General features: G+C 38.5%; 1 protein-coding gene across 1 annotated transcript in view; it reads left to right on the top strand.

Annotated features, from left to right (window-relative positions):
- ADSS1 (adenylosuccinate synthase 1) overlaps positions 1–8,543 on the top strand; it is a 29,972-nt gene extending 21,429 nt beyond the window's left edge. Inside the window, exons 10-13 of the mRNA XM_071557407.1 lie at positions 609–733; positions 2,644–2,741; positions 3,847–3,996; positions 5,398–8,543. Of these exons, the coding sequence (XP_071413508.1) occupies positions 609–733; positions 2,644–2,741; positions 3,847–3,996; positions 5,398–5,450 (426 nt within the window). The 3' untranslated portion in view covers positions 5,451–8,543. The remainder of the gene's footprint in view (positions 1–608; positions 734–2,643; positions 2,742–3,846; positions 3,997–5,397) is intronic.
- Positions 8,544–12,073: the final 3,530 nt, after the last annotated feature.

The raw sequence follows: 12,073 nt of genomic DNA, 5'->3' as shown, positions 1-12,073 counted from the left end.
TCCTTTCTCTAATGTCTGAAATTGTTGGTGGTATCCTTTAGGTCTATGAATCATGACCATGAAATTTCTTCCTTCGTCATTTTTAACACATTATAGACACTGCCAGTCCAAAAGAAGCAGCTGGCAGTCTCATACTCAAGTGGTAGAACTGAAGATCCCTTGGCATGGACATGGAGTCTGAGCTCGACATTGCACAAGCATTGGTCCTGTCTCAAGCATTTAGAGTTTTGTCCCTAAAACCAGTAATGCCAAAAGACCAGATGAAGAAAGTAAATGCAAACCAACTTTTAAAGAAAGCTGAATTGTCAAGGAGCTTTTCATATTAGATGAAGGAAAAAGAAAAGTGTCGTCTTGCAACATGAAATACTCATATTAAATAAGTGGTTTGAAATGGTAGTGATTGCAGTACAGAAATCTTGTTCAAGAGGGACTTTGTTATCTGCCTTAGTCCCTTGCCTAGTAAAACTTAACTTTTCTTTCATTTTTCCTAAAGAAAAGCCTTGAGACTGAAAACTGTATTTTTCTTGCTGTTCATCTATATTTGTTTGTATTTGTTTTCCAGATATTTTTCAGTGAAATACCATCAGCTTCTTTCTGTCTTGTTATAGGAAATTGGAGATCTTTTACAGTCCCGTGGCCATGAGTGGGGAGTAACTACAGGCAGAAAGAGACGCTGTGGGTGGTTAGATCTTGTCATTTTGAAATATGCTCATATGATCAACGGATTCACTGCGTAAGCATCAAAGATTTTGCGCTACATTTGGAAGTGATAATTTTGTGCTTCGCAGAATAAATATGTAGGTAACATTAATATAAGTCCAGTAAAGTGTTACATTTTAAGCAATACAATAATTCAAAATGGGCAACTGAGAATTGTTTTAATGCTAATAATAATCTCATTCCTTTGATTTTTTTTTCATATCAAGCGATTTTACAACATCATAGAAGTGATTTTTTTGGTATGTGTTTTCAATTTGCTTACCTCAGATGGCCAGTGTATATTGGATAAATTTTAGTTTTCTAACAATTTGCTCTAGTATTTTTGATCCAGTGCTTTCCCGCTGACTTGTGCTGGGTTTGAGCTTTGGTTGACTCAAGGGTATCCTACTTGTAGAACCAATTATGCATCATTTGGAACCATTGCCTCTATGAGTGAAATAACTGGCATGACACAAAGTGTACAGTGACTGGCACAGCTTTCATTCCAATTCCAGAAGGTTCATTTATTTACAAAGTTGTAGTCAAATGTTGTATTATAAATTCGGCTTTTAATGGGCTGAGATTTATTTTCTTTGGGATGAATGACTTACTTGGTTGATAAATTATTTTGTAATTCAAAATATATATTAAATCATCATTTTACAGGAAAAGTGGCATTTTAAAGGACCATAATGCCCTCAAGCTATCTTGTATCTAATGCTAAAATACTAGTAAATATCACAAGTTAATTTATAACTAATTACCAATCTTCAGAAAAAGTTGCAAAAGTTTCATCAGAGTTTTGTTCATATAAAGTGTAGACTTACTGATACATTTAGGTAAAATTCAGTTCATACATTCCAACACATGATCCTGGGCATTTTAATATATTATAATCTGAGACTTAATATTCTTTGTGCTACTACTAATGTTACAAAGGAACAGCGGTCTTGTTCATTTATCAGAAAGGTTTTAAGTTTTCTTATTTTTTACTTGGATTTTCATTTTGCTTTCATTTACACAGCTCTAGTTCATGTGGGAATAGCTTTAGGAAGGCATTAGGTTTCCTTCCCCTTCAGTTCTATACAATTACTGAACTTCTATCAATAAAACTATGTCATCTCTGATAATTGTGACAGTTAAAAAACATGAGGAGGTAAAAACATTACAAAAGTTGAAGAACTGGCTCTATGGTGCTTCTTTCCCAAAAGGTCTTTTCATTTGATCCTTGCATTCATCACATACTTACTGGGCACATACAGCATGGACTATTGTGCATATACCTGTCTACATTCTTAACTACTCAAATTTTTACCAAGCAAGGTCTAGAATTTTTTTTCTGGAGAATTTGAGAAGTTTTAAAATGCATTTTTATTCTGATCAGTGACTACTACAGTATCTTCTTGAGATTCTGCTTTTGTGTACCAGTGTGTTCATTCACAGGGTGAAAAAGGTTGGTTAAAGTGACGGCACAGCCCAGGCACTGAAAGTCAGGCTGGAATCTTTCTTACTGAACTGTAGAAGTGGTTTGAGTAACCAGACTGTGCTTGTTCTGTTATAAAAGTGTAATTTAGTAAATAAGTCTGTTGTATAGTTTTTTTGAATTAGTAGGAGCAGCAGAAACAGTCACTATCAATGATGGCGAGTGTTGTACCCCACAAAGCAGGCCCAGTTAGTGCCACTTTAACTAGTGTGCATTTTCATGAGCTGAACACTGTGCACCTGTGTGAGCAGTCAGGCATTGGGAAATGTGTCACAGTAACTCAGTGATGTATTCATCCCAGAGGTTTGAATTCAATTAACATTGTTCATAGTTTATTACATTTATGTATTTCTGCTGGCTGGGCTGTGTGAGCTGGATTTGTAAAATGGGAAAAAAAAATTGAATGTATTAAAGAGGATATTCATCCTGTATGTAACTCTAACTGATGTTTTTCTGTGCAGTTTGGCATTAACAAAACTGGATATTCTCGATGTCCTTGATGAAATTAAAATTGGTGTTGCCTACAAATTGGGTGGGAAAAGAATCCCATATTTTCCAGGTAAGTTGTTCTGCCTGTTAAGTCACACCTTCTGGGAAAGACTGTTTGCTTTTAAAATCAGGTTTGATTTCTTTTTCACTGAACATTCTGTGGCAATTTATGGAGCTGCAGTATGCATGTAAAGGCAGCTGTACAAGTACATTGGCATTTTCCCTTTGACATTTGTACAATGTCAAGAACTTCAGAGCAAATAAAATCTTGTATTAGGGCTTCTGTGCCTTGTCCCTTTAGATGTTTGATGGGCAACACCAGGGATCTGAAAGTCAGCAAGACTCGAGTCAATGACTGTATGTCATTCGCAATAGCCTTTAGTGACGTAAAGTTAAAATAAAAACAGTGCTTAAACAAGTGCAAAAATGAGGTGTACACAGGCAGAATAAAGCAAATTCTGTAATTAACAGCAGCAACACTGTGATTAATAAAAATATATATTGCTCCTCAATAATAATCCATGTTAAAACTTTTAAGGTGTAATGATAGGTCATTATTTTACATGATGATGATTTCAAGATCTAACAGTCTGTGCCAAGATGAGGGGCTTGTTCTGTTGGGATGGGGGATTCGGAGTCACAGAGTGGGCTGACAACAGCCAGCTTTCCCACCACTGCTGGTAGTTCCTTGGTGTGGGCACAGTGAAAATTCTAGTGGGGAAAAGCTGGCAAGCATCTGAGTTTTTCACAAGCCTGATAAAACCCTGTTCCATAAAGCCTTTGAGGCAATAGTGCCTTGTCTACTATTTTATTATGTGCTAGTCTGAGCCAAAAAGGGGAAGTACTGTAACCCTCAAAAAAATTATTTCCTCAAAAATAGTACTGTAGTGTTTTTGTTGACTTGATGTTGACAGAATAGATTGCATCCTATAGTTTTTAGAAGAGGAAGCTAGATTTCTGGATCCTCTTGAATCAGACTTATCTTGCTAAGTAACAGAACTTAACCTAAATCATGAATGAATGAGTGCATGAATAAACAAACCAGTAAAAATATTATTTCTTCATCTATCAGATTTTAAATGTGGTCAAAAGACTTTTTTGGTCAAGAATCATAGGTATGTTCAGGTAAGGCAGAGCAGCTAAAATCAACTGTGACAAAAATTGCTCACCCACAGCTAATCAGGAGATACTACAGAAAGTGGAAGTAGAGTATGAAACAATGCCTGGATGGAAGACGGACACAACTGGAGCACGAAAATGGGAGGACCTCCCACCCAAGGCCCAGAATTACATCCGCTGTGTGGAAAACCATGTTGGTGTGCCAGGTAAACCTTTCTGTAGATGTCCATATGAGGATGCCTCAGGAGACAGGCACAGCTCTGTGAAAGTCCTCAGTTTGTTAGCTGGAAGTCGCTTGGTTTGGGCAGGAGGCAACAGAAGTACTGGTGTTTGGGCTGATGGTGATAAATGACAGCTTACCAAGAAGCAGCAAAGGGTGATGTTTAGCAGGCAGGTCTGCAGTGCTGCAGAGAACCCCAAGCTGCTGCTGGCAAGGATTTAGCCAGGGGAAAGATAAATGTGTGTTGTTCTTGGCAAACTGCCACCTTCTGCCAGTGAAAACTTAGGGGTCTGTGCACCATCCTTCAGTGTGTACTGAGGCTAACATCCTCATCTATTCCTTTCTCTCTGTGTCCTGCACTGCACTGCTGTCTGGAGAGACAACTTTTTTTTTTCCATTCTTACTCATAGAAGGAGACATATTGCATAACACATAGGAGATTGTTTAGCCTGTTTTTGCCACTTTGGAAAAATGAGAATCTTAACATCGTCAATCTCCAAAGGTCAAGCCATCCAGTTTTCTTCAAATCACACTGCTAGAGGTCTAGAGGTGCCAAGAGCTAGACGTGGCATGAATGGTGGGGATTGCAAGGGAATTTCCACAACAGCAAGCTTAGAAAGCTAGTATGTGTGCTTTTGTTTTCCATAAAGCACCTCAAAGGTCACATCAGAGGAGTATGGGCTGGTTACAGCTGTGGAGATTCCAGTACTGTTCATGGATCAGGAAGCATCTGATAGCAGAGCCTGAAATGCAGTGAATGGCCCATGCATGGTCAAGGACACACATGTGGGCAAAGGGATATGTAAATAAAACTCCTTTTATTTCTCTGGTTCTCTGTGTGAAATCAGGATGCCTTGGTAGGTTTGATGGCTAAAGGAGATCTACCTACAGTCAATTCTTTAGTAACCGTTTGCAATAAAACTGTAGTGGAACAGTTACTGGTTTTTAGGGTGGCTGCTCACACTGGATAATGCTTATAATTGCAGCCTCATATTTAACATTATAGCACAAGGGTATCACTACCTTCTCCACATCATGAAAACTTCAGCATCTGACAGAGCTCTGGCTTCCTCTCTGCAGGGGTCTAGCTAAACATCCTGTCACTCAAGACAATGGCAGTTAAACCTGCAACAAATGTGCCTCACCTTCTGCTAAGCCTTCCATCTGCAATGCTTTGTGTTTATGGTACAATTATTTCATGCTTTCAAGCTTCAGTATACTGCACTTCCAGTCGGGTAGTGCAGCTGGAGTAAAGGGATTTTTGACAACAAAACTTCCTTCCTAAAGTTGGTCAGTTTGTAGTGAAGCATTGTGAAAATTATTCCAGTTCATTGATTCTAATATTTACTCTCGGTAATTGTTCTAACAGTTGTGTTTTCCTCCCTAGTGAAATGGGTTGGAGTTGGGAAATCAAGAGAATCGATGATCCAGCTGTTTTAAACAAGTGAAGAACTTCAGTGATGAGAAGCACAACTTGGTGTTCTTCAGTCCCTTACTGCTTCCTCTTTAAATGGAAATGCTAGTTAAAGAAAATATGTTCTTCTAGGAATTGAATAGAAACACAACATATTGTCTGTATTGTAACATTTTATTTATCTCTAAGTTCTCAGTAAATTCAGTGTAAAACCTCCTTATTGGCTATCATCAAAAAAAGTCTAAAAAGTATTCCTAATAAAATAAGGAAATAATATTTTTAAAAAATTAGATCCATGTTGTTTTTGAAAGTAATTCACACCTATATGGTTACTTCTTGCTGAAACGAGCATTAAACCTTTTCCAGTAGTTACTGGGTGACTTTAGAATTGTAAAGCTTGGATTTGTTCTTCAACTTCCAATGTTAAAATGTCTGTGTATCTGAGTTGGCAGTACTATGACAGGTACCATGCACTGAAATTAGTTGAATTATAAAGACTTTCAGTTTCTAAAGTACAGCAAAGTTAGGTAGATATTTTTGACTGCAGAAAGCAAAGAAAGCAGTTATCTATAATTTTTATATAATGATTTTAATAGCCTCCTGAAATGAAGGGAGAGCAACTAAAATATATTTTTCATAAAGCCTATCATAGTAACTGAGATAACATCTGTAGAGGGGCCAAACTGGAGAAAGCTGACCTGTATAATAATCCCTTGTACTCCCCTGTATACTCATAGCCTGGAGACTGTCAGGTGTGCAGCCTTTATTTTAAGCAGTAGGGAAATGAGTGAGTGAAGGTAGAAGGAAGAAAGTCCTCAGGTTACAAAACACACAGGGGAAGTGGGGCTGAGACAGCACACTGTGTTTTCTCCATGCACCTGGACATCTCTTCCTGCTAGTGTTGTGACTGTAGTTTCCAAAGTTCCGCTGTAGTATTCTGTTGAGGAACTTGGGACTTACAGATCTGTAAGGCACTTGCTTCCACAGCTCCCAGGTTTCCAAGAATAAATCAATGCATGACTCAATGATGACTGCTGCAGTATTTACACCTCTCACACATTTTGACCTTCCTCAGCAAAATGTAATATCTATTTATAGAAGGACATGACCTGTGGCAGCCAGGGTTGGGACATGTAGAAGTCATGGAGAGGTCCCAGAATCTTCAAGAATACACTTTGATTTCTTTGTGGATCTTCTAATTTATAATGGTTCTGCATGAAGAGCTCTCAAAAAAGGCCTACCTCTTGTAGAGGAAAAGAATACACTAGAGATGGGGTTATTCCCTAACTGTAAAATTTTCCAAGTAAATGTTCCTTTTCTATATATGTCTCAGAGAGCTATGACTATTTTTTTATCGTTTCCAGGGGCTGTGGAATTGGCATCACAACCTCAGTAATGCCATTTTTCAGTGTGTGAAAAGAGCCCTTTTCTAAGATGGTAACTCTGAGGGTACAAAAAAAAGTACCAATACAAAGCACTAGATATAACTGTTTATGGTTGTGTTGCTGCTTGTAAGGGAGAACTCTGACACCCTCCAGTTGTGGTGTGATCTCTTCATGCCCCCGTTCATCACAGACTCTGGCTTTATGCCACAAGCAAATCCCCTTTTTCTCTAACAAACCCCCAAACCAGAGCCTAAAACTGTGAATTCTTAATCCAGTTTCAACTTCTTTGTCCATCTTTGACAAATCGTTTAATCTTGCTGATGCTGTTTTTACAGACTGTAAAATGGCAATTAGGAAAACATCCTCACTGCCTTTTGGAGGTCCCTGGGTTGAACCCTGCAGTTCTTGCTCTGAATTGATGAGGAAGCTTTCCCCATCATATTTATGGGCACTCTAATGAAAGAGCAATGAGATTTCTGACCTTATTTAATGTTTGCAAAGCACTTCTGAAAGGTGCTTGGTAAGTGCTAATTATTACAAGCACTGTGAAGTGTGCCTCATTTATATAAGGTAATTTAAGCATAAAGATGCTTGGAGGTATAGTAATTAAGTTTTGTTTTCACATGGCTTAACCTTGTGACATTTGTCTTCTGAATGATCTGGAGCTATTCCTTTTCTTGACCCCATCTTCATCGATGCTTTTGTGCTGGGAGGTTGCCACTGTATTTAAGCTTTGGTTGATTTATAGGCAAAGTCCACAATGACTAACAAGCCACTCTGTGCTGAATAACTGGATTAAATGATCAACTCTAAACTGAGTATTTGGCATATTGAAGATAATGGGTTTTATAGCTTAATTTTCACAGGATTACTTTCTCTTGTTCACCTAATCTTTTTATTTTTCATTTTCCATTAAGTATCCGTTAGATCCACATGACCTGTCTTTGCTTTCAAGGATTCATCCAAAAACTCTGTGATGTTGTCAGTGGGCATGATGTAATAGGCCATTATCCCATTACTCTGTTACCATAAAAATAATATGCATTTCATTTCATAGCATGGATATTTTAAATGAAAGTTCTACTCCTATTAAATTTCATGTGTTGTCATTGAGTTAAATGTGAATAAGTTCAGGCTTTTATCAAAAAGCTCTTTAATCTACTGAGTGATACAATGCTTAATAAGAACATTTTAATGTAGATTTCTCTTTGTTTTGGCTGTTTCCCATTACCTATTTTGTATTGTTTGGAATTTCATTTAATAACAGTCACTGTGATGAATTTACCTGCTTGTTTCTCCCCAGCCAAATGCAATAATAATTGATGCATCAGCCTGCTCAATATCTGGATGGAAGAATAAGGGTAAATGTTTACCAAAATGTCATAATTTGTGGTAAAGATCATAGTTTTTAAAAGTAGCAATTACTGATTCACTCCTACACAGTAACATGTTTGACATATTTTCTCACACTTACCCTTATAATATGGCCTTCTAGTCAGGTGTACTCTTCCTAACACTTGCAGGATAGGATTTTGAAGCTTTTGTAATTTTTTAATTTGGCAATAAATGGTCTTACAGTTCTGGCATAATGCACTTTATAAAAGGAAAGAAAATTAAGCATTTCCATAGTAATGTGCAATCTATACTTACACTTTATGCAGATTTTTTTCAGATGATTTTTGATCCACACCTGTTTATTTTGTCCTTAAAGATGTATTAAACTAGTTTAAAGTAGCAGTGCTTGGTCTCTCTTTCTCTTTTATTTAAACCTGGTTTAATATTTCATGAATTTTAAAAAATAACTAGCAGCATTAGTGAATGAATGGGTATTTTCAGTCTGCAGATTTTCAGGGTTTGGCCTTTTTTCACATGTCCTCTATAAACTTTGTCACCCTTTCCCATTTACAAACTGAGCAGGGATCCACCTTTACCACTGAGGTTCATGGTTATCTTTAGTTAGCTGGTCTGAGTGGTCAATGGTTTTATAAAGGAAAAATACAATTTCTACTAGAGGCAAAAATGTTCTTGCCAGAGCAGCTGGCTTGGAACAACTGATGTAAACTCCATGTGGCTCTTTGTCAGCAGCACTGTGATAGAAAGGAAAGGTAGGTACTGGCTCAGATAAATAATTATCACCTCTAAAACATGAGTGAGCTGTGGACAAGTACTGTTAGGGCTTCCAGAAGCCTTTATAAAAATCACACTTTTTCTCATGTGTTTTAGAAGAAGCCAGAAACAGCAGGTAAGGGACCTGTCCAGTAAATGACAGCAGGTAAATACACAATTCAGGGCAATGCCTGAGAGCTGTGTGAGAATTGATCTGCTAATTAACTAGGTTTTCTTCATTTCCTTTGCATCAGTTTTATACATACATATATATACACATATATATAATTTCACATAGAATGGTCTTTGGTAGCTGAAGCATCTGAAGCAGTTTCATCCAACTCTACATAGGGTTGGAATTGCCCAAGGCAAAAAACCCCCACCATCACCACCCTAAAAACCCCACCAAAACTGTCTAAATAAATATGTTTGGTGCGAAAATGTCTTTGTTGGAAGGAAAAAAATAACACTGGTGTATTTGAATGTTTTCACAGTCTCGAGATAATGCATCCTTCTCAGGACAGGAGTCACCTTTCAGGAGCTGAGTTCATACTTCAGAGTTTACATTGCAGGCCTGCAAATAGTGTCTCAGACAGAAGTGTTAGGCTTCAGGTGATACCTGTACAGTGCCTGAGAAGTGGCAGAGCACCTCAGACAGTTTAGGTGGCTGCTGAAATCCTTAAAATTCCCTGGATAGAGGCACTGGAGACATATTTTCTTACAGACTGCATGACAGAGTCACCTATATGTGCCCTTCCAGCAGAGGTGTCAGTATCCATCTTCATCTTCCTGTACAGGACACAGAACTTTTCATGCTAACTGGGCCTAATTCTTCAAATGTGAGGAAAGGGTGTTTGCTGCTGACATTTGTGGAAGCCTGGCTGGCCTGCAAATGAAGATGGTCCCATGCAAGTGGTATTGGAGGCAGCCTTTGGTGCATCTGAAAAAATTACAGGCTTAGAAATGCTGTCGTGATCATAAAAATGTGTTTTATAGTGTTCTTTATTTCTGAAGAGGAATTTTCCAGTGTCAAACCAACTGTATATAGAGTTCTGTTCCCACTGAGATTCTTAAAGTAGTGCAGCCCTCTGCCATGAATAGAAACCTGTCCTTTGAGTTCTGAATCCTAGAGTGGCTGGCGACAAATGGCAAAGACCTTGATAAGCTTGAGGGCTGGGCAATGGAAAGCTCCTGAAGCCCGAGAAGAAGCACAGGGTTCCCCATGTCTCAGTACAGACTGTGAAGCACCTGGCTATGGAGCAGCTCTGCTAAAAAGGACCTAAGGTTTACAGCAGATGCCAGGGTGAATATGAGCCAATGATGGACTTGCATCTTGAATAAAGGAGATGGTCTGCTGGGCTGTACTGGGGGAATAATGGCCAGGAGATGGATGAAGGTATTTCTCATTACTCACATTGGTGAGTAGTACTGCTGACTCCTACTACATGTCCACTGGCATCCATTGTAATGGCATGTTTTATATCCTTAAGAAATGGATGAAGAAGAAAGGGAGAACTGGGGAGATGATGTGACATTCTAGTTTTAAGAATCTGCCCTGTTACAAGTAAGGCCAGTCACATGTATATCAGTCACATGTATATCAGTACCACAGTTAACAACTTCGCTGCTCAGTTACCATCCGACAGCATCGAAAACAGGCAATGCTGTTCACATTTTGAACTTTTCATTTTGTACTCCAATTTTCTTCTGCTTCATTTTTTCCAGCCATTGAGGCTGTGCCCTTGTGGTGCCCTTGGCAATAACTATTATCACTGTTACACACTTTGGTTTGCACTACAAAGTAGCGCATCCACTGTGGAAACTGGATTCCTTTCCAGTGAAACCAAACAGGAAATTCTCTCCAGCAGTGCCCCTGCTATGCTCCAGACGCTGTTCAGAGTTCAGTCCATGGGACCTGACAAGAGCTGGTCAGCAGCCACCCTCTACCTACAGTGTGGATACTGGGTCCCGAGCACCAGCTGCTTTGCGTATTTGTTCCTTTAGGGCTGCACTGCCTGCCAGTATAGCCACAGCTTTTGAATATCAGCCATTCCATCTCCTCTTATCCAGTTCTGTGTTCACTTTATACTGATCCCTAACTAATAAGTAATTATTTCCTATATGTTTCTATATCAAATGCTTAATGAAGGCTAACCACTGCATTTCCTTTATCCATAACATCAATTATTATCCAAGATACTCAGAAGTCATCTCTGGTTAAATCTATTTTGCGTTTTATCCCATTTTACATTTACTTTCGTATTTTTAGTGAGCCTTTCCTTGAAAACACTGCTGAAGTCTTGTGAACTACTGAGATTATGGTATTAATCCTCTAGTTGTCCACATCATTTTTCCCCTGCCTCCTTTGAAAGTATTTCACTTTCAGTTCTCTGGTAACACAACACCACTTTCAACCTGAAAGGTTATTAAAAGCTCTTGTTCCTGCCCTGCAACTGTATAGAGCCATTCTTTCAGAATTCAGGAATGCAGTTTGTAGCTGTACCAATGGGGCCTCAATCATGTCTCTGTGAGATAAAATATAGTTTGAAGACATTTACTGAGTAAGTTCACAAAAGGTTTGCCTTGAAACAGCATTAAATTTCTATCTATAGCTTCTAAAGGAGATTACTGGAAAAGGGAACTAAGACATCAGACCCATTCCCAGAGGATTCGGTCCACTGATTTTAAGTATATACATTCTGCAGAAAAATGAGAATATGCCTTCCGAGAGTATGCCTACTTGCCTGTATTGGGTACTGAAATCAGAAGTATCTCCAACTTTGCCAGAAGACCTGAGTTTGGAGTTGAAATGAAACAGCAGGAAGCTCATGTGCTGGGTGCTGAACTCGGCCAAAAGAACAGCTGGTGTCTGGGACAAACTGGAGAGGAGCTGTGAATTTTGAAGAGCTAGGAGGAATGTCGGGCTATTCTCCATTATTCAGTCAGTTATTCAGTGCCAACATTGCAGTTTTATATTTGAACTAGTTTCAGTGGTGGTACATTTCTTTATGTAGGTAGTTCATCCTAGAGTTTAGGTAGTGAGAAAGAATCAGTTTTAGAAACAGACCCAATACTGAACACCTTCACCAGCAATCTTGAGATCTTCTAAATCTTGCAGACAGGAAAGAAGAAAAGGACAGGATTGTCCCACACCAATA

Source organism: Pithys albifrons, chromosome 6 (genome assembly GCF_047495875.1).
Source record: "Pithys albifrons albifrons isolate INPA30051 chromosome 6, PitAlb_v1, whole genome shotgun sequence".
Classification (NCBI taxonomy): domain Eukaryota; kingdom Metazoa; phylum Chordata; class Aves; order Passeriformes; family Thamnophilidae; genus Pithys; species Pithys albifrons.
This window is presented reverse-complemented; position numbering and strand designations above follow the sequence as displayed.